Source organism: Coenobita brevimanus, chromosome 75, assembly GCF_032717465.1.
Source record: "Coenobita brevimanus isolate Jiangsu-jjx chromosome 75, ASM3271746v2, whole genome shotgun sequence".
NCBI classification, from domain to species: Eukaryota; Metazoa; Arthropoda; class Malacostraca; order Decapoda; family Coenobitidae; genus Coenobita; species Coenobita brevimanus.
In genome coordinates, this window is record NC_137028.1 from 17,336,249 (window position 1) to 17,359,477 (window position 23,229).

The 23,229-nt window shown below is 43.3% G+C and overlaps 1 protein-coding gene across 1 annotated transcript in view; it reads left to right on the forward strand.

Annotated features, from left to right (window-relative positions):
• The window catches only part of Rgk2 (Rad, Gem/Kir family member 2), a 95,817-nt gene extending 73,591 nt beyond the window's left edge, over positions 1-22,226 (forward strand). The window contains exons 4-9 of the mRNA XM_080278787.1: positions 11,767-11,875; positions 13,036-13,129; positions 16,521-16,612; positions 17,118-17,310; positions 20,176-20,276; positions 22,074-22,226. Of these exons, the coding sequence (XP_080134913.1) occupies positions 11,767-11,875; positions 13,036-13,129; positions 16,521-16,612; positions 17,118-17,310; positions 20,176-20,276; positions 22,074-22,226 (742 nt within the window). The remainder of the gene's footprint in view (positions 1-11,766; positions 11,876-13,035; positions 13,130-16,520; positions 16,613-17,117; positions 17,311-20,175; positions 20,277-22,073) is intronic.
• The last annotated feature ends 1,003 nt before the right edge of the window (positions 22,227-23,229 follow it).

Here is a 23,229-nt window from a genome sequence, read left to right on the forward strand (position 1 = left end):
ATTATTATTACTATTATTATTATTATTATTATTATCGTTGTTGTTGTTGTTGTTGTTGTTACTGCAAAGTAAGTGGGGCTATGCTATCCACTCACTTAATGTAGTTTTGCCTTCAGGTCACTCAACTCTAAGTGACAGGCCACGTGGTTCTTTATACTCCAGGAAACCATTCTATACGCTGGGAGGTAACCATATAACCAAACAGAGGCCTGGTAGTCAAGTGGGATAAGGCGCTCCAACTGGATGTGCATATCAGGGTTTACGCAAGAGGGTCGGTTGGGAAAAATTTGCTCAAAGAATGACGCTAAGGGATTACTTTACTGTGCTTAGGATTGTATTTAAGGATTCTAATGGGATATGTGATATATATAATGGTCTAATGGGCTAAGGGTTGTGGGTATAAAACTAATAGGCTAAGGACTGTATACAAGAGCAAGATTTATCTATTCATTTTTTTTCAATGGTTAAAGGGGTGTTTATATGTGTCTCTGATTGGCAAGGCTTTTCTCCTCGTAAATATACTTGTAATGTTTATATATTACGATTAATGGGTTGCTTGTAAGAATGACTAATAGGGAAGAATGTTTATTATTATTATTATTATTATTATTATTATTACTGTGTTTTCGTATGGCAAAGGATCTTTCAGGTGTCTTTGAGTGGCAGGTCTGTTTCTCCAATTATTTTTTTTCTTCCGTGACGTCAGTTCTATTAATATAATCAATGGTATAAAAAATAAATATATACAACGTCCAAAGGGTGTGTATAAACTTAACAAGCAGTCTCGTAACACCTGCATACACACGACTTATTAATCCCCGTCCGCAAAGGTAGTGTATATTAACATCCTTAGCTTTGGCTCACACTAGTTCCCTGTGTATATATATTTTGTGTAGTCAGTGTACTTTGTTAGACTATATGCTGTATTTTGCTATATGAATATTTATGCTGCACATGCACAAGCGCACACAGTTATGATGTAGGCCTAATGCTTATAAACAGTGTGTGTGTGTGTGTGAGTGTGTGTGAGTGTGTGTGTGTGTGAGAGTGTGTGTGTGTGTGTGTGTGTGTGTCGGGTGGCTGGAGATGACATATGCTGAATGGATGCTGTAGCAATTAAAGAAACATTGATAATCGTTAAAACATCGTGTGTGTGTGTGTGTGTGTGTGTGTGTGTGTGTGTGTGTGTGTGTGTGTGTGTGTGTGTGTGTGTAAACTGTAGTTCAATATTTTAAAAATCATGAGTGCTTTTTGTATGTAATTATGCATGTGTGATTATATGAATGTATGTATGTAAATATATACGTACATACGGTTTTGACGTGTGTATTCTGTCACTAAATGGAAAAGTAAGTATAAGTATTTGCCCATATATCCGCATCTCTGCTAATCTGCTTTACTTTATATGTCTGCTTGGCTTTATTATTTGCAGCAGAGGGAGATGTGCTGAGTAGGATGGTATTCATTTTACGCTATTTTAATCTTAAGTTCTGCTGAGTTAATGCTGTTTTGTTTTTCCGTCTTGTGTTGTACAGGCAGGACTCCTCTACTAGTGTTGCTGGCTCCACTATCTGCAACAGCTCCAGGTAACATCAACACCCCCATCCATGGCCACAGCTTTATCTACCCCTATCCACTCTTCCACACCCCTTGCCTAGCCACATCCTTCTTCATTCCTGTACAAGTATATGCTTTTTTCTGTCACCTGTTTGTACTCATACGTCGTCTAGTCTAATATCCTCACCTATCCACATCCACATTTGTATCCTCACCTACTGCCACTCATATGTTCACCTACTCTCAGACACTAACCTACCCACACCTATACATGCATCCTCTTACGCATCCTAAGCCAAATATACTCCTGCTCTTATATCCTCACCTATCCACACCCTCTCATTTGGACCTACATATATATCCACTTCCACATCCTCACCTACATATTTACCTACTCTCATAACCTCATCCATACCCATATGTATCCTCACCAATTTATACTTACATGAAAGACTACTCACATACGCTCACTTACCACTGCCCTCATCCATACTAGGCTCCACTCTCATCTCCTTTCATTTATATATTCATCTTTTTTTCATACCTCAACCTACCCACATCCTCATCCACATCCACGCAGTCGCCTTCACTCTCTCTCACACTTACATTTTTATTATCTCATCTTCATCCACACCCATATCCAAACATACATCTAAATCCACACCCTGACCCAAACCACCAACATCAACATCTACACTATTACTCCCCCACACATATCCACATCTTCAAAGTCGCCTTCATTCACTCCCCCACTTGCACCGTCATCCACATCCACACCCACAATGCATCTACATCCACACCCTCACCCATATTATCATTATCATCACCATCACCCATATCCACTTCCATATCTTCCAGTCCCACACGATCATCCTCATCACCTCCATACCTCCACCTCCACACTTCTAAACCCTCCCACACCCTACCAACACCCACACCCACACCTCCGCACCCTAACAACACCCACACCCACCTCTCCACACCTTCCACACCCTACCAACACCCACACCCACACATCCTTCACACCCTAACAACACCCACACCCACCTCTCCACACCTTCCCACGCCCTACCAACTCCCAGACCCACACCAACACACCCTGCCACACTCTACCAACACTCACACCTCCACACACCTTCCCACACCCTGAAACACGTTGCATCAAACAGCACCTATGATTTCCCTGTCAAATTAACTCGTGAATCAGGTGACTTTTCAGCGTGTGGATGCTCTTGCTATTTCCAGCCGACATTGCTCAACTTAGCAATGATATCCAGTACTGAACAGTGTTAATGAAGGCTGCATCTAACTCCTTCAGTTCACAAGCTCTCTCCTCCACTGAAAAACATCGTCTGGAGGTGGCAAGTGTAAAATATATATCACATATCGCTGGGCTGAAGTGATTGCACAAGCATGCTAAAATGTTGCACAAAGTGGAATGCATACTAAGCAGATTGCAAGATGAGGCATTTTGCAACACATGTACGTATAGTGAGAGACACTGACTTTCCTGTGCACACGTAAACGCTCGCAGGTACACACATATAAACATACACATATAAACGCAGACTCAAACACACGCATGCACATAAACGTAGACTTGTATCTATACACATACATATAACGCACACATGAAAACATTCAGACATTCACAATATATACACGAACAGAAGAACACATAAATGCGCACGCAAAGGCACATGGTAATATAAAATGAAACAAGAACATGCATGCACATATTTACGCACACACGAGCCCACTCATGAAAACGCACACATATACACACACTGAAAAAAAAAAAACGTTTCATTTTTTTTTTTTTCATACGAGGTAATGTGAGCAACGAGGGATGTTCATCAGCGCTTGTCCACAGTCACAAACAACTCTCTTGGGGAAATGTGTGTGTGTGTGTGTGTGTGTGTGTGTGTGTGTGTGTGTGTGTGTGTGTGTGTGTGTGTGTGTGTGTGTGTGTGTTTTTAGGGGGGAGGAAGAAGTGTTTGATGCTGACTGTGTGCGTCTGACTTAAATGCACACAGGAAAGTTTTTGCAGGCGGACGTGTATGTGAATGTCTGTATCTGCAAGGTGTGTGTGTGTGTGTGTGTGTGTGTGTGTGTGTGTGTGTGTGTGTGTGTGTGTGTGTGTGTGTGTGTGTGTGTGTGTGTGTCCCGAGTGGTCACACCCACAGCAGTCACCCAGGCAACCCCAGCCAAACAGGTCAAGGCAGGAGCTGACAACACTGCCACCACCCTGCCAACATCCTCCAATCGCCCACCATCCTTACTCTCCCATCCTCGCACTCCATCACCTTCTACCACAATGATAATAATACAAAAATAGACAATGATGATGATGATGATGATGATGATGAAAATACTAATACTAATAATACTTGTACCTATGCTAATACTAATGATGATGATGATGATGATGATGATGACATATACAAGAAATAATTGTAATTCCACGTTAAGTACTTCTTTTTCTCTCAAATTAATTCCTTCTATGGTTACGCGATAATATTCAGCTGAGGAGTTGTCTCTCGCCGTGGATGAAAAAAAAAACGACTTCAGTAACAGACACACACACACACACACACACACACACACACACACACACACACACACACACACACACACACAAAACAAGAAAAGTACAAAACAAACAAACCTCTATTAATCACACTAACTTTCGGCTCCCCCATCACCTGCCTTTGCTCCCACTCTTTGCGCCTGTTTGTTTGTTTGTTTACTCGCTTGTTGTGCTTGTTTTTCTTTGGGGGAAGTCAACAAACTGTGCAAATCGCCGTGTAACTCGAGAACTGAGGGCCTGCAGTGTGTGTGTGTGTGTGTGTGTGTGTGTGTGTGTGTGTGTGTGTTAATTACAGATGCCCCAGGTGTGTGTAGCCAGGTCAAACGGGGTCGCAAACAAGACAGACGATAAGTACACACACACACACACACACACACACACACACACACACACACACACACACACACACATAGAAACATACAATTAAAACGTGATACACAAAATATAAATCACTAAAGAAAATATGCTAGGAATTTTTTACGTCCAGGGGAAGGGGGACGTAGATTAAAAAAAAAAAAAAAAAAAAAAAAAATACACTGCTCAGAATATGAATGCGAAAAAAAATAATACGAAAAGAGAAAAAAACATAAGGAGTAAATGAAATCTGTGTTACCCTCTCACCAGTTACCCTCTGTTACCCTCTTACCTGTTACTGTTACCCTGCTACCCCGTTACCTCCTGTTACCCTCTCACCTGTTACTGTTACCCTGCTACCCCGTTACCTCCTGTTACCCTCTCACCTGTTACTGTTACCCTGCTACCCCGTTACCTCCTGTTACCCTCTCACCTGTTACTGTTACCCTGCTACCCCGTTACCCTCTCACCTGTTACTGTTACCCTGCTACCCCGTTACCCCCCGTTACCCTCTCACCTGTTACTGTTATCCTACGACCCCGTTACCCTCTGTTACCCTCTCACCTGTTACTGTTACCCACTCGCCAGTTACCCTCTCACCTGTTACTGTTACCCTGCTACCCCGTTACCCTCTCACCTGTTACTGTTACCCTGCGACCCCGTTACCCTCTGTTACCCTCTCACCTGTTACTGTTACCCTGCGACCCCGTTACCCCCTGTTACCCTCCGTTACCCTCTCATCTGTTACTGTTACCTTGCGACCCCGTTACCCCCTGGTACCCTCTCACCTGTTACTGTTACCCTGCTACCCCGTTACCCACTGTTACCCTCTCACCTGTTACTGTTACCCTGCGACTCCGTTACCCTCTCACCTGATGTCTCCGTTGGTGTGGGGACGGCTGAACACATTTTAACATCTGAAAAAAAAAAAAAAAAAAAAAAATCAAGTACTTCTAAGCTGGATGTTACATATTCTTTTCTCACACACAAAAAACTGATATGTCTATTTTCGGTCCCACTTCTTATTTCCATACACATAAACATTTCTCAGTAGCAAACACTTATACTGCTATCACTGTTTATTTTCTTTCATTTATACAAACATGTTTTAATTGTGGTGTTTCATGCACCTGATTATCGTTGCAACCTCGTACTGAAGAGGTTGGCATCATTCTAAACACTATACACACTAATGTTTTTATATCACATTTTTCACCCTCATGATTTTTTTTTCTTTCCCATCAACATTTTTTAAATCAACATTTCCGTGCAGCCAATTGCATAAGTGGCCGATTTTTATATATACTGTATATTTTGTTATTTTGTGTTTATTTCATTATGCATTGCTGACCTTGGATTAAATTTCATTAGTGTGCATGAGTCATCTTGAAGCTTAGGACTGTCTTCTATGTGGCTCTGGAGATTTCCTAACATCTCTTTCTTAGCGATTTATTCCCTTGTGCGTTATCGGTGAAAACTCTATAAATGATATGGAAGACGTTGCTAAGGTGTAATATGCAAGATAAATCGCAAATGACCCGTTGTATTGAAGACTCCAGTGCTATCTAGAATACGATACTTAGAGCGTCCACACCAAATGCGTGCTGGTGCGGGAGGGAGTTACGAATCACTGGAACCTATAAAGGTTCTCCCCCGCACCTGCCCTCATTTGGTGTGGAAGCGCCCTTAGAGTAGTGGGGGAGTCCTAGGGGGAAAGTGTGTCTGCCAACCATACTGATTGCTGCCTCTGCTCCAGGTTGTCTGCCAGCAATCTAAGTGTTCACACCCTGACAAGCAGGTTAGTTGTCGACTCAATACTGTATCACGCTCACCGTAGCCCTCACCCTCGCCCTCACCTCACTGTAGCCCTCACCCTCGTCCTCACCTCACCGCAGCCCTCACCATCACCCTCACCTCACCGCAGCCCTCACCCGCATTGTAGCCCTCACCCGCATCGTTGTCCTCACACCCTCATTGTTGTTCTATCTCTCACACCTTCTTCATCGGAGTCCCTCTCTCATCTCCCTTGCCTTCGCCCTCACCTGCAACATCCGCATCGCAGACCTCACCACAATCCCTCTCTCAACTTAACTTTCACCCTCACCGTATCCCTTACTCCCACCCGCAACACAACCTCCACCCTGACCCTCACATGCAACAGTACTGTAGCCTTCACCATATCCTCACCGTTGCTCTCACCCTCACCCACACTCTCATCCTCACTCTTACCCTGTTTCACCCTCACCCGCAAGCGCACACTCACTCTCACCATCTCAGCCCTTACGTCCCCCTTTCCCCATACATGTTCACCCTAGAATATACCCTCACCCTCCCCGTAGCCCTCACCCTCACCTTATCTTGACCCCACCCCAACTTTGCCCAAACCTTAAACTTTATCTCCATGCTCACAAACTTACTCCCCTTCTCATTTATCTCCCTTCATTCTCACTCTTGCGTTTACCCTCATCCTAACTCTCACCGACCCACTTTCTATTCCTCCATCCATGCCAGAAATGCAAGAAGTTAGAGCGTTAGATGTTCTATAGATTTAAGATGGGGTTGGTTGTCATTAATCATGGTATACGTCTTGTGTGCCTTTTTTGTTCTCTGTTACTGTCTTAGCCCTCTTCCTGTTCTCATTTCTTCCTAATGTCCATTTGTCATCCCTTCTTTCTTCCTTGATTTAGCTGTTCATCGCTGTCTTTCTACATTTATTTTGCTCCTCTTCCCTCCCTCCTGTCCATCTCTCCTTATATTTTCTTGTCGTCCTGTTTTAGATGTTCCTTCGCTGCCATTCAGTATCTGTTTCGTTCCTCTGTTCTCCCTTCTGTCTCTCTTTCCTTTGCTCTTTTCCGCCTGTTTTTGTTCCTTCGCTGCATTTCGAAATCTGTTTTACTCCTCTCTTCTCCGATCGATCCCTCTTTCCTCTCTTCTCTCATCTGTCCCTCTCTCCATTTTTCCTTTCCTCCTATTCTAGTCGTCCATGTCTGCCTCTCCTTCGTGCCTCCTCAAGGAAGTAACGAGACACTTCTACCTCGTCTGTGTCCACTCGTTGCGGTGCTAAACGTCATGGTGAACCGTGGCTGTGTCGTGTGTGTACCCTCCCTCTCGATGCTGGAGAGGGACGCCTTCCTGTGGTGGCACACATATAACCAGTCGGCTCCGCTGCCTGGTTAATACAACCGTCCCTCAACTCCCTCCCTATCCCCCCAAAAGGAAGAGGACAGACTGCAGGAAAACATCAACTTCATCCTGCAGTCCAGCGGGTTCATGTTCAGATAAGTCAAGGTTGCAACTTCTACTGCTACAATTATTAATATTACTACTACTACAACCACTACTACTACTATTTCTACAACTACTACTACCCTCCCTACCTTCGCCAGACCTATGATTACAACATAACAGTCCTGAGTACCCGCGGAGCCCGTGCACATGACTATATTTCGTCTCTATATATCTTGCCTCAGAGAAGAACACCCTCGACTAGATCCCGTTTATGACAGTTTATTGTGCGTCTCTACACCCTGTCCCAGACTTGGACATCCTGAAGTAGAACTACCCAATAGTCTACCTCTACACCTCGCCTCAGAGTAGGGCATCTTAGAGCCTCTGTATATGACTCTACATCTGATCTTTATATCTTATCCCCCAATACACTCCGTGGATAATAAAATTCTCAATATTCTCTTTACATCTTGTCTTAGTAGAATATCCTTTGACTAAACCCCGTATATATGAGACTACTGTGTACTGATGATATTACCAGATGATATTATTACCCTGCCAGGTTGAGATATTAATGTTTTCAAGTGATACCTCTTGATTTAAAATGTTACCTTTTGACACAGGTATTATTTACATTTACCTCTGCAATTAAAACACGTTACTAAACAAAACATATAAATTACTCCAGTAGTTGTTTGATCTGTGCTTGAAAAATTAACATAAAAAGTGTAGGTAGAGATGTGTTTATATGGATTCTAGTGTAGAGTAGGGACTAAGATGAACCGGGACCGGACCAATTATCGGTTCTGTGTTGGTTCTCTCGCCCGCTGAGTAACCTTCTGGTGACTGGTGGACCTTTATTCTCGTCGGTTAAGGAAGCTCCCTAACACCTCTTCCTAAGCTATTTATTTGGCTTATTACACCTTCAGCGTTACGTAAATCATTCTAATATAACCATACTTTGCATAAAATAACGCACACAACTATTTTAGCCTGCCGTATTCAAAAAAAATAAATCGGCAAGGAAGAGGCGCTAGGGTCCATGCCTGACAGACCACAAGCCTTGCTGGAATACACGATACATTTAAACCTACCATACATGTCAAGGTATTTCAAGGTATCCTATCCTTGTCTTGCACTGTGACCTTCTCATCGGGTAACGCGGCTCCCTAACACCTCTTCTCCAGCTATTTATTTTTGGATATGGGTGGTTAAAATCCTTCTGTACGTTGTTCATGCTGAGTTTGGCAACGTTTGAGGGATAACACAGAATGGGAAAGTAAAGCGTAATAAACAAAATAAATCGCTAAGGAAGAGGTGCTAGGGAGCTTCCGTACCCGAGTGGAATACGGACTGGGAATTTCCTGTGCACTGTTTCTCTGTGTAAAAAAGCATGTGTGTAAATTATATATAAAAAAACAGCATGGCCAGTTACACAGCATCTATTACAGGACAGATAAACACAGATAGATAGATAGATAGATAGACAGATAAACATATACAGAATGGTAGATGTAGGAAAATTCTCACTCCACCACCTAGCTGTACATCTATCGTTGTCTCCATCTATCTATCCAGTACTAACGTGTGTGTGTGTGTGTGTGTGTGTGTGTGTGTGTGTGTGTGTGTGTGTGTAATAGTTCAGCCATGTTCCTCACCCCCGTCAGGAGTTTCATCGCGCTTGTTCTCACCTGACGAACATCCCTAACACCTTTTCCTATGCGATTTATTTTGTTCATTACGCATTGTCCAACTCTGTGTTACTTAAATCCTTCCAACATGGCCATACTCTGCATATGTAACGTAGAAAAGGATATTACCCAGCCACATCCTAAAATAAATCGCTAAGGAAGATGTGTTAGGGTGCTTCCTTAACCGACGAGAATACGATTATTTTTTTTTACTTTTTTATAATTCTCTCTCTCTCTCTCTCTCTCTCTCTCTCTCTCTCTCTCTCTCTCAGGTCCACCCCCAACTTGCATGTTCCGGAGTCACCCACGGAGAGCACATTTTCTGTTCACATGCTAAGGTAGCTGTGGTGTAGCTGTGTTGTAGCTGTGGTGTAGCATTAATATAGCTGTGGTGGTGTATTAATGTAGCTGTGGTGCTTTATTATATAGCTATGGTGAAGCATGTGTAGCTGTGGTGTAGCATATGTGTAGCTGTGGTGTAGCATTAAAACAGCTGTGGTGTAGCATTATATAGCTATGGTGTAGCATATGTGTAGCTATGGTGTAGCATATGTAACTGTGGTGTAGCATGTGTAGCTGTGGTGTAGCATTAATATAACTGGTATAGCTGTGGTGTAGCATTAATACAGGTATGGTATAGCTGTGGTGTAGCATCAATGAACATGCCCTCTCCAACCACGCTAAAAATAAAAGACTTTCATTATTCACCTGTCCTAATTAAAACACCATTACAGGTCAACAGCATTACCTGGTGAGAACGCTGCTAAAATGAACTTACCTGATCATCTCATTAAAGGCCTAACTGACCCAATTAATCACCTGTGCGCCTAAAAAAAAAAAAAAGAGCGCTGGAGAAAATTGCCATCACCTGTGTCTAATAATAAAAAAAAAAAAAAATAAATAAAGCGTTCGGGAAAATTGCCAAAATATTATGATCTCATGGAGGGGTTCACAATATGGCAGGTGGACGATGAAGAGTTTGTGAAGCTCCCTAACACCGCTTCCTTTGCGATTTATTTTTTTGGATACGGGTGGAGAATATCCTTTTGTAGGTTATTTATGCTGAAGATGGTGGTGATGGAATGACTGAAATAGCACAAGTGTACGAAGGTGTTAATAAGCAAAATAACTCGCTTAGGAAGAGGTGTTAGGGAGCTTCCTTAAACAACGAGAATACGGGCTCTGTTGTTGATTTTGTTGATGATTTGTGTTGCATGATCAATAAAAATACTGGCAAATAACTTTTTTTTTTTTAATATATATATAATTCCATCAATTTAAATGCAGACATCATCTTTCAATAATTTTTTCTTGATGGTAATAACACATTGCAGCTGCCAGCCTCCTGATCCACCCTAATCCCTTCCCTAGTCACTTATACTCAATCCCTAATCTCCCCAACTTCCTTATACTCAACCTTTAATCTCCCCAATTTCCTTATACTCAACCACTAATCTCCCCAAGTTCCTTATACTCAACCTCTAATCTTTCCTAATTCCCTTATACCCAATCTCTTGTCTCCCCTAACTCCATAACAATCAATCTCTGAACTCCCCTTACTCCCTTATACTATCTCCCCAACACCCTTATACTCAACCTCTGACCTCCCCTTCCTCCATAATACTCATCCTCTAATCTCCCCAACTCCCTTATACTCAATTTCTGATCATCCTTATATTCCTTCTTCTCTTCCAACATGACCCCCATCTATCCATCCATCTTTTCTTTCTCACCCGAAACTCTCCTATCCCTTCCTCAAACATTTAAACCCTCCCAACTAACACCCTTGCGTCCCTAACCCCTTCCCCTGCGTCCCTAAGCCTTCCCCTGCGTCTCTAACCCCGTCCCCTGTCCTTAACCCCTGCCCCTGCGTCCCTAACCCCTTCCTCTGCGTCCCTAACCCCTTCCCCTCCGTCCCTGACCCCTTTCCCTGCGTCCCTAACCCCTTCCCCTGCGCCCCTAGCCCTTCCCCTGCTTTCCTAACCTTCCCCTGCATCCCTAACCTTCCCCTGCGTCCCTAACCCCTTCCTCTGCGTCCCTAACATCTTCCCCTGCGTCCCTAACCCCTTCTCCTGCGTCCCTAACCCCTTCCCCTGCGCCCCTAACCCATTCCCCTGCGCCTCTAACCCTTACCCATGCCTTTCCAACCCTTTTCCCTACCAATATCCCCAAACTCCTAAGCATTTCCTCCTAACCTCTACCCTTCCATTTTAACTTCTGCCCCTACCCCTTAACTTCCAACCTCTTCCCCTACCCATAACCCCAACCCATTCTACCCCAACTCCTTAACCCCCAAACTCCCTAACCCTTAACCCCCGCGCCCCTAACCCCGTCCCTAACCCCCAGGCCGTCTAGTCGCAGTGGTCGCAGCGGGGAGAGGTCGCCCTTTGAGGGGTCCTGCTGCGGCTCCTCCTACGTATCATCTGAGTCATCGCTTGAGGTGGCCAAGTACAGGGTGAGTGGTTGTGTGTGTGTGAGTGTGTGTGTGTGGTGTGGTGTGTGTGTGTGGTGTGGTGTGTGTGTGTGTGTGTGTGTGTCTATCTATTTATCAATCTATCATCTATCAATCTGTTTATCTCTCTTTTATGTTTGTCTCTATCCATGTCAAATTTTCTACCTACAATTTGACGATAAATTTCTCAACAACTCAATCATTACGCAAGTTTCTTTTTTTCATTTTCCTCATATATATTTCATGGTAACTTTTCCCATCGATATCTTACGTATTTTCCTTTCCTTTCTCTTAACGATTCTCTTGATGTCCCTTCTCCATTTTTCAGTTTTCCCTCTCACGTAACAGTCGCCTCCACTTTATTTTTTTTACTTTTTAAATACATATTCCTTTAGTCCTCTCATCCTACATTCTTTTTTCGGCAATATATTTTACTCTATTCACCTCCCCCCCCCTCCTTCTATGTCTCTCTCTTCCCAAATTTCCTCCCTCTCGCCCACTGAACACCCCCCCCCCCTGTCTCTACTCCTTTCCCTTCCCCTCTCGTCATCTTCTTTCCTCTCTCCATTTCTCCTCTCTCTCTCTCTCTCTCTCTCTCTCTCTCTCTCTCTCACTTCATCTCCTGTGTAATAAATTGCCATCACCACACTCCGCTTTTCAGGCTCGATTTTTTCCCAAAGAGTCAATATTTTTTCTTATTTTTTCGCGCCGTAAATAAACTTGGTGAGAGAGAGAGAGAGAGAGAGAGAGAGAGAGAAATCAAGGAAAATGACAAAGACTGTTTTCAAGACTGCGTCCGTCTCTCTCTCTCTCTCTACCTTAATTCCTCCAAGGTCCCATTAACTCCCCTAGTCCCCATTAACTCCCATACACTCCGTATTAACACCTTACTTCCTCCCGACCCCTCTATTAACCCGTCTATACTCCTATTAACTCCTCATTAACCTCTATTAACCCCTCTTCGCCCCTGTTAACTCCTAATTAACCTCTATTAACCCCTCTGCGTCCCTATTAACTCCTCATTAACCTCTATTAACCCATCTATGCCCCTATTAACTCCTAATTAATCTCTATTAACCCCTCTATGCTCCTTTTAACTCCTCATTAACCTCTATTAACCCCTCTATGCCCCTATTAACTCCTAATTAACCTCTCTTCCTCAGGTGGTGTTACTGGGGGAGAGTGGTGTGGGCAAATCATCCCTCGTCAACCAGTTCATGACCTCTGAGTACATCAACACCTACGACGCTTCCCTAGGTCAGTCCAGGTCATCAGGGGTTACCGGCAATTACAGAGAAATTAAAGTACAGTTACGTGGCGAACGAACGAAATTTTCCCTATCGTAACGTTGAAAGAGATTTATAGACGAAAGAAATGGAATAAAAGGGATCTATAGACGAAATAAAGGGAATGAATACAAAAAGGGGAATAGTAGATGAAATAAATGGAATGAATGATAAAGGGAGAGGGAATTAGAGACGATAAGACTGAAATAAAAAAGGATGAAGGATTAATAGACGAAATAAACAGAGCGAATAAAAAGGATCAAAGGGATTAAAATACGATTAATAAAAACGAGGGACATTTACAGAAGAAACAGATGAAATAAAAAAGAAGAAGAAAGATTTACAGACGAAATAATTGGAATGATTTTGAAGGACGAGGGAGAAAGGAAAGAAACGAATTAAGGGGGAGGATTATGATGGATGGCAGAGAACCCATAATTAAAGTGTGTGTGTGTGTGTGTGTGTGTGTGTGTGTGTGTGTGTGTGTACTTTTCTTTCTCTCTGTCCTGTTTCTGGTTTTATTCTCTTCCTTCCAAACATAAAGTTTACACACAATACAGTGTCTCACTCTCCATATGGCTGAACTACCGCCGTGATCTATTTATATTTTACGACACACACACACACACACACACACACACACACACACACACACACACACGATTTAATTATGACACGCATACACATAAAAGACAGACAGACAGACAGACAGACAGACACACACACACACACACACACACACACACACACACAGGATTTAATCACGACTCTCTTTCATCTAACATAAATCCCTTTCACTCTCATTTCTTGCCTCTCCCTCGCAGCTCAAAATCATGTCATTTATTTCAACTCTTAGTCTCTGTCACATTTCCAGTAATCTCTTCAGTCCTATCTATCTATCTATCTATCTATCCAACTATCTATCTATTTATTTATTTATTTAGCTATCTATCTGGCTGTCTGTCTACCTACTGCCAAACGCCTTAATTCCGTAAGGGGAGGCCACAAATGAATCGCCTCTATGTCACCCTGTCTTCTACCATCTGGCTGCCCTCTCTCCAGTTCACACCCCTCTCCCATATACCTTCCTCATCCTCGGTCTTCCCCTCCTCCTGCAATCCTACGACGCATATTACAATGTCTATTTCAATTTCTAAGCGATTTTAATTATCCCAAAAGAAGCAGTCGTAGTGAATGGGTCGATGAAGGTTATATCTCACCCCTTGAATTCGAAAATCTCTCTCCTGAAGTAAATAAATCAGTGTATCGGTAGCAGGAACAAAACAGGAATTACAGAATCATTTATTTTGGTTTCAGTTTCGAGAGCGTTCATTCTCCTCCTCATTTCATTATTTTATTTATTATTGTTGGCACGTTTTTTTTATATCCCAAACTTTTTCTTTTTCTCCTTTCCTTCTTATCCATGTCACACGCTGCTTGTTCTCCTTCCGCATCTACATTGTATCTTACACACTCCTTCACAGTTGTATAAAATCGTGTTATCGCTGGAAACAAAAATACAAAACATCCATTCACACTCCTCCCTCTTCCACTTACCCTCCCCTCCTCTCCTCCCTCCTCCACCTTCCCCCCCCACCCCTCCTACCTCCTCCTCCAGCTTTCCTCCCCACCTCTCCTTCCTCCACACACACACACACACACACACACACACACACACACACACACACACACACACACACACACACACACACACCTGCCTCCGTGACCACACATCGTCAGGAGGGGCTCTGGTGGGAAATAAATACACTCCACGCTGTATTTCGACACCGCCATTCCTCTCGCTCTGCCCCAGTCCCGCACACCGCCGTCATTTCTCCTGCTGGGGGCATTCGTCTCTGCACCCAGCCCGCTTCCCACCCTCCCCATCTCCTCCTTCTTCCTCGTCGTCCCCTTTCCCCCCTCATCTTCCTCATCTCCCCCTTTCCTCTCTCTCACCACAACCACTACCTCCTCCTCTCTCACTCCACTCCTTCTACTCTCTTATCCACCCAGTCCCCTTCCCCCCTCCTCTTCCTCATCTCCCCCCTTCCCCTCACCACCACCACTACCCTCTCCCCTCTCACCCCGCTCCGCACCATCACCAACCCCACCACCTTCTTCCTCTTCCTTAATCTTTTTCTTGTCACACATTCTTTACTATCATTACCATCATTACCACCCAACTTTTTTTTATCTCTTCGCTCTTTCTTCACTACCACTACTCTCTCTCTCTCTCTCTCTCCAATTTTCTTTCCATGCCTCTCCTTTCATCTTCTCCTTTCCCAATCCAGTCGTTTCACTCACACCATTTCTCTCCTCCACCTCTCTGTCTCTCTCTCTCTCTCTCTCCCTCTCTCTCTCTCCAATTTCCTTTCCATGCCTCTCCTTTCATTTTCTCCTTTCCCAATCCAGTCGTTACACTCATACCATTTCTCTCCTCCACCTCTCTCTCTCTCTCTCTCTCTCTCTCTCCAATTTCATTTCCATACTTCCCCCTTCTCTTTCTTCTGTCCGTACCCCACCGTTTTACCTTTCTCTCTCTCTCTCTCTCTCTCGTGGACAGTTACACGCAGATATGCGCTTTTTTTTTTTTTCCTGTGAATCAGCGTTTTTCCAGTTGATTTCGATAATTTGCATATGAAATGAATATTATCCATTTAATATCGATTGCTAGTTTTAATACCAACGTACGATGGTATTTTTACTTCCATCATTGAAGCTGGACGGAGGTTATGTATTCACCCGTGTCTGTCTGTCTGTCTATTTGTATACATGGTATCTCATAAAGTTATCTGATTTCAATTAAATCCGGTTGATTGGTGGGCAAAAGGGCCAAGGAATAGCTGATCAGCTTCTGAGGTGGATCCCGATCCGGATACAGGAATGCATCATAAATTTTATTGGCGTCGGCAGAGGTATGCGCTCACTGCGTGTTCTGGTTTTATCAATCTTGTTACTACCAGACCATTATATTCAGGCTGAGAATCCCTGTAGTACAGTGGTATGAAAAAAAGTCCTCTGTCACTTTTCGTACTAGGGACACTTGTTATAATTCCCCTCTAGTGCAACATTATTTCGCTCATTCTACCAGCTTCTGCCTTAACCCATTACCTTTACTGCTTTAATATGCTACGCGTGAGAGTTTGCCGGCACATGGATGAGGGCATACCATCCACTCACTCGATGTACTGTTGCCTTCATGGGATTATGCACTGAATGACAAGCTAAATGGTTTCCTAAATGTGAGGTAGATGCAGTGGAATAGCAGGCTGAGGAATGATGAGTGAGGCTGAGCATTTATTCATTTTTCTAACCAACCATCCATTTATCTACTTTCTTACGAGCGCCGTTTGTGCCTTCAGATGACGAGTTTGGTGAGAAGAGCGTGTCTGTGCTGCTGGACGGTGAGGAGAGCGAGGTGACCTTCATTGACCACCCCTCCCACGAGATGTCGGTAAGGAGCCATCTCACCTGCCTCACCTGTCTGTCTCCTCACCTGTATCTTCTCACCTGTCCTAGCTTCTTTTATCGCCCTAACTGTCTAACCTCCTGTCTTCTCACCTGTCACCTCGCCCCATCTGCCCACTCCCTGTCTTCTCACCAGTCACCTCGCCCCACCTGTCCCTTGTCGTCCCACCTGTCTGAACTCCTGTCATCTCTCCTGTCCTCTCATCCCACCTGTCTAAGCTCTTGTCTGCTCATCTGTATTTATATTCCTTAATTACCCATCCCTCTACCCTCTCTCTCTCTCTCTCTCTCTCTCCTTATTATGTCTGTGTAACAATCAATCAATCAATTTCTTTATCCATCCATCTATCTATCTATCTATCTATCCATCCACCCATCTAACTACCTATTGGTCAATGAATCAATCTATACTTGTCCATCAATCCACCTATCTTTCTCCCCATCCATCCACCCCTCTCCCCCACTCACACCCCACGCCCACACCCACCCAGGTCGAGAACTCGCTCACCACGTACGACCCTCACGCCTGTGTTGTCGTCTACTCCATCACGGACAAGGCGTCGTTCAAGAAGGCTGAGGACACGCTGACGTACCTGTGGCGGCAGAATTACGCCAAGGACAAGGCCGTCATCCTGGTGGGGAACAAAGTGGATCTGGCCAGGAGTAGGATCGTCAGTATAAGTGGTAAGTGGTTTTCTTTGTCAGTGTAAGTGTGGTTTTCTTTGTCTGTGTAAGTGGTAAGTGGTTTTATTTGTCAGTATAAGTAGTAAGTGACTTTTTTTCTTCATTTATTGTTTCTCTTTGCTATTTTGTGTTTCTTCACGGCTTTACCTATAATCTTTGCTTTAATTTTTTTTTTAATTTTTCATTGTTTCTTCGTGGTTCTTATTTGCTATCTGTTTTCTGTTTTCTTGTTTTTTTCACTATTCTTCGCGGTGTTGCCTATGATGTTTTAATATGTTTGCTTTATTAGTGTTCCTTCGAGGTTTTAATAGAATCTACTGTATATTTTACTCTACTTTGTTTTTATGTTTTTTCTTTCATTTTTTGTCTATAATTTATGATTTTAAAATATTTTCTATGTTCTTCACTGTTTCTTCATGATTTTACCTACATCCATTTCAATCCATTTTCACAGTCCTTCACCGTTTTGCTAATAATCAGTGTTTTAATCCGTGTTCCCTCTTCACTGCCGCTTCTTGATTTTGTCAGTAATCCACGTTTTAATCCGGTTTCGCACAAGTTATCTGAAAATTAGTTTACGGTCTAAATAATAACTTGGATCAGTCTGGGTCGCATTCGTTCAGGTTGCCTATCGAAAACGAAGGTAATAAAGTTAGTTGACTACGTAAGACGGATAGATAGAGAGACAGACAGACGGACAGACAGAGAGAAAGACAGCCAGAGACAAAGACAGACTGACAGATAGACAGACAGATAGACGGACAGGTACTCAGACAGACAGACTGAGATAGACAGATACATATAAATAGATAAAGAGACAGACAGATAGAAAAATAAAGACAGATAGACAGATATAGATAGATAAATACAGACGGATAGACATAGATAGACAGATTGATAGACTGACAGACAGACAGATGGATGTAGACAGATAGACAGACAGACAGACTGATAGATACAGATAAAGACAGATATAGATACAAAGACTGACAAATGGACAAACAGATATATACATTTTGAGAGAGAGAGAGAGAGAGAGAATCTTCGTCAGGTGGAGGGACAACCAGGTAACACACGGACAGGTAAAAATCAACCATCAGTCTAATTAACCCTGCCGTCACCTTCATCATCAAGCAGAGAGGAGGGCAATTATATGGATTTTTTTTTAGCAAACATATTTATTTTTTCGCACAATTTTCTCTTATTGCCTGCCTGTCTGTCTGTCTGTCTGTCTGTCTCTGTCTGTCTGTCTGTCTCCGTCTCTGTCTGTCTGTCTGTCTCTGTCTCTCTCTCTCTCTCTCACACACACACACACACACACACACACACACACAACGTCACAAGAGGCCATATTTCCGATTCTACATATCAATTTCCGGGGCTGAAAATTACAACAGTTTATGGTCCCAAATTCACACTTTTTTTTTTTTTCAGTAAGTTTGTATATACAGTTTGTTACAATTGAATGACATTCCATCCATCAATAAGTTTTTTTTTTTTTTTTTTTTAAGCATATGATTGAATTATTGATAAAAATACTGATTTGTCGCTTTTAATTGCATATCAAGTATTCTTCATCTGTAATACACGTTTCACTATGACAGGTCTTCCATAAGCTGCACAAAATCGTCTATCATTAAATAGAACAATAAAATAACGAAATAAAACAAGGGTACGGGGTTAAACTCTGAGTACACAATATAAAATGTAATAAGAACATAGGATTAAACTCTGCTTCGCTGTTTTCATTTTGGCCTCCCTCCCTCTATGACCGTGTTTTTCCTAGTGGATGAGTCCAATATCCACCCTCCCCCGCAGCTGTAAACACGGAGGGGACGCGCCTATTCTCTCCCTCCTTTCCTTCCCTTATCTTCCTCTCTAACTCGCTATCAGCATCTCTCTAGCTCCCACTTCAGCACACCTTCTCTCCCTTATATCCAATTCCACAAAGTCTCTGTCTCTTTACTTTCATCCATCTACCTCCCTACCGGATGAGTCCATTATCCTCCCTCCCCCGTCAATGTAAACACCATATTCTCCCTCCATATTCTCCCTCCCCCCTCTCCTCATCTTTCCTTCCTTTTTAATCACACTGTCTATACCCATCTGTATCCCTGCTTCCCTCTTTATGACACCCTCTCTGCCTCAAACTCCTTTTATCATACCCTCTTTATCTACCTCCTCTTCATCACATATCTGTATCCCTCGTTTATTTTTTTTTACCTTCCTGTTCATCACACCATCTGTTTCTCTTTCCTTCCCTCATCACATCAAATCTTCATCCGTCTAACTTTCTCATTCCTCACTATAACACATTCATTATCCCACTTGACCTTATCACGCAGTTTATATCTTTACTTTCCTCCCTCCGTGACAGTCCACCCTTCTTTTCTCTATCCACATCTTCCACTATGTTACCCCACTTAGTTCTTTCTTTTTCATGTACAGTAAAACTAGGTTCATGTGTTTGCTTGTCAACACGCGTGCGTCTACTTCACACTTAGGGCATGTTTATCACGTTCCCCTTTGACGCATTATAATCAAAGAGAATCATCTAACAGAGAGATATATTACACCTTTCTCAGCTAAGGAACATTTGCCGGGAGAGGAGAGTAAAGGAGGGGGGGAAATGCTAACTTCTGTTCCCAGCTGCAACCCCATTATGACAGCCCATCGTTTTTTTCTTCTATCCATGTACAGTACCTCTCCAGCATAAAGCAACCACCGTTCCTCACTCCCCCCCCCCTCTCTCTCTCTCTCCATATCTTTCATAATGATACTCCACCACTCTCCTCCACCCACGTACCTCTCCAGCCCGGAACATACACCGTTCCTCACACTCCATCTCTCTCTCTCATCCACCAGAGGGGAAGTCACTGGCGCGAAGTCATGACAGTAAATTTATTGAGACGTCAAGTGGCATCCAACACAACGTGGACGAGCTGCTGGTGGGAGTTGTCAAGCAGGTACGTGTCAGGTGTCAAGTGTCAGAGTACAGGTAATTCAAGGAGTACAAAGGGAAAGTGTCATTAATTGAAGGTGTCAGGTGTCATACACGTAGTGTTTAAAAAGGTCAGTGTCAAGTGTCACGGTACAGGTAAGATTAAAATGTGTCATCGTGTCACAATAGAGGTAAGGTTAAGAAGGATCAAAGGTCAAAGCAGGTGAGGTAGAGTTCATTCACTGGGGGGTTATAAAAGGTCAAGGGTCAATCTATATAGGGTTAAGCAGGTCAGTGTCTGGAGGTCATTCTAGGTCGGATTATGGTTAAGTGGATAGAGTACTTAAGTTACTAGTTTTTATTCTCTCTCTCTCTCTCTCTCTCTCACACACACACACACACACACACACACACACACACACACACACTTTTATTGCCGTCAGGGTAATCACAATCACTGGTTGGGTGGCAAATTTACGCCAGAGAGAGAGAGAGAGAGAGAGAGAGAGAGAGAGAGAGAGAGAGAGAGGGTTAAAAGATAAAAACTAGAGCTGTCACGAGGATCATCTATATCCCTAATGGGTTTACTGCAAATGTTTGGAAGTGACACCTAATTACCGCACCTCTATAAATACTGCATCTCTATAAATACTGCATCTCTATAAATACTGCAACTCTCTAAATACTACATCTCTATAAATACCGGTACTGCATCTTTATAAACATTGCATCCCTGATAACACAGATCTCTATCGGTTTGTGTTTATCAGTTCACCGTCGATGTTAGCCTGTCACTCTAAATCTCCCTGCCCGCCAAAGCATACCCAGGGGTCCCAGAACAGCTCAGTGAGGGACATATTTTACTGTTCGACTCCATGAAATTGCTAAGTCATCAATTCCCAGTCAATTCTCATTCCCTGATTACAAGGCCTCCCATTCCCTGTCTGATCTTTGGGGTCACATCCTCCTAACTACTGAAAGCTTACTGGACACCACTTCTTAACTAATTTATTCCTGTCACTGGACCATGATCTTCGAGACAATGAGCCAATAGGCGAAGGACGGTTCGCTAAATACCCTTCCAGTAAAATGCCCCACACAGGAAACCTGGGTATTAATGGAGTAACGCATTCTCTTATGTTTTATATACAACCGATGTCGAAAAATAAAAAGTTAAATACAACGTGCAAGAGAATAATAAACTGTAATAAGTCAAAATAAATCGGTAAGGAAGAGGTGCTAGAAAGCTATCTAAGTTGACGAGAATACGATTCCGAGTCTCGTTCTCGTCCCTCAGGAAGAAAGGTGGGGGTTACAGAACATCCCCTCCTCGTATCTTAAACTGATAGTGTTTTGCTTTCAATAACAGAACAGAGGAGGGAAAAACAAATGTATATCTATATAAAAAAATCCCTTTATATCTGTTTTAATGACCCTTGTGCAGTCGATTGGCATATATCCATTTCGGCAAAAGTAAAATCGTCTCCCTAGCTCTCTCTCTCTCTTTGGTTTCCCTGTCCCTTTCCCTTCCATTTGGTCTTCCTGTCCCATGCTCTATCCTTCCTTTCACTTCATCCTTTTCTCCCTGTCTTTGGTCTTCCTACCTCTTTCTCCCTCTCTTCGTCTCCCTTTGGTCTTTCTAACTTCTCTCCTCCCCTCCTTTCATGGACTTCACCTTCCTCCCTCGGTGCTTCTTCCCTTTCCCTGGATTTGGTTTCCCTATCCCTTTCTCCCTTCTACTGGATTCCGTGTCTCTTGCCCTCCCTACTTTTTCGTTTCCCCTCTCTCCCCTTTTCATAGTCTTTCTCCTCCCTCTCCCCAGGTGCGGCTTCGTCTGGCAGCGCAGAGGAAACGTCTAAAGAAAATGTCCTCCTCCAAGACCTCTCTCAGCCTCCACGCCGCCAAGGAGCTACTCAACAAGATGTGCCTCTTAGACAACAAGTCCAAGTCTTGCGAGAACCTGCACGTCTTGTAGAAGGCGAAGAAGAGGAGGAGGAGATACGAGGAAGACGAGCTGAAGGAGCAGGAGGAGGAGCTGAAGGAGGTGCAGAAGGAGATGATGGAGTGAAGAGCAAGTAGAGGTTCCCTGAAGGCTGGTTTGGCGTGATCCGTTTCGAAGTGGTGTTGATGCAGCATGATCCGCTCTGAAACAGTGTTGAAGTGACGTGACATGTTTCAAAGCAGCATTAAAGCGCATGATCCGTTTCACAGCAATGCTGATGTGGCATAATCAGTTTCGAAGAAGTGCTGAAGCGGCATGATCCATTTCCAGGCAGTGCTGAGGGTGATTAATCCATTTTGCAGCAATACTGAGAGGGCATGATCCTTTCTGAAGCAATACTGAAGCCGCAAGATCCATTATGAGGAAGTGTCGAAGCGGAATGATCCGTTTTGAAGCAGTGTTTAAGGCCCATGGTCAGTTTTGAATCTGTATTAAAGCGACAAAAACTGTTTCGAAGCAGTGGTAAAGCGGCAAAAGCTGTCCCGAAGCAGTGTTAAAGCGGCATAATCCAATTCAAAGAAGTGCTGATGCGAATCAGTTGGATCAGAGCCATGGAGGTGGGGTATAATTTTAAGCTGACTGTCTATACATTTGTTTAACCCAGCCTCTTCGCACCTAGAAATGAAATAGGGACGTGGAATGCAAACCAAAAGGTTGTGTGTCATAGTCTGGTGGAAAATGGAACTTAGCAAAAACTGACTGTCTGCCTTAATGACCCTTGTGTACTTGATATGCACAGATCTAAACCTTCCACTTCTTCTTTGTGTAGCAAATTCAACCACCATCCTATTCAGCAGGTTAACTACGATAATTTGACGTAGTAATCTGCAGCACAAAACCCTACTCAAAGCCTCACTTCGAAACGGATTCTGTAAACCAGCCTCGATTCTCTGGCCAAAAGGCAGTCCAATGTCCAAGTTCAGTGCGGGTGTGTGATGTGAACTGTAGATGTAAAACTTTCCTTTCCCGGAGAAAG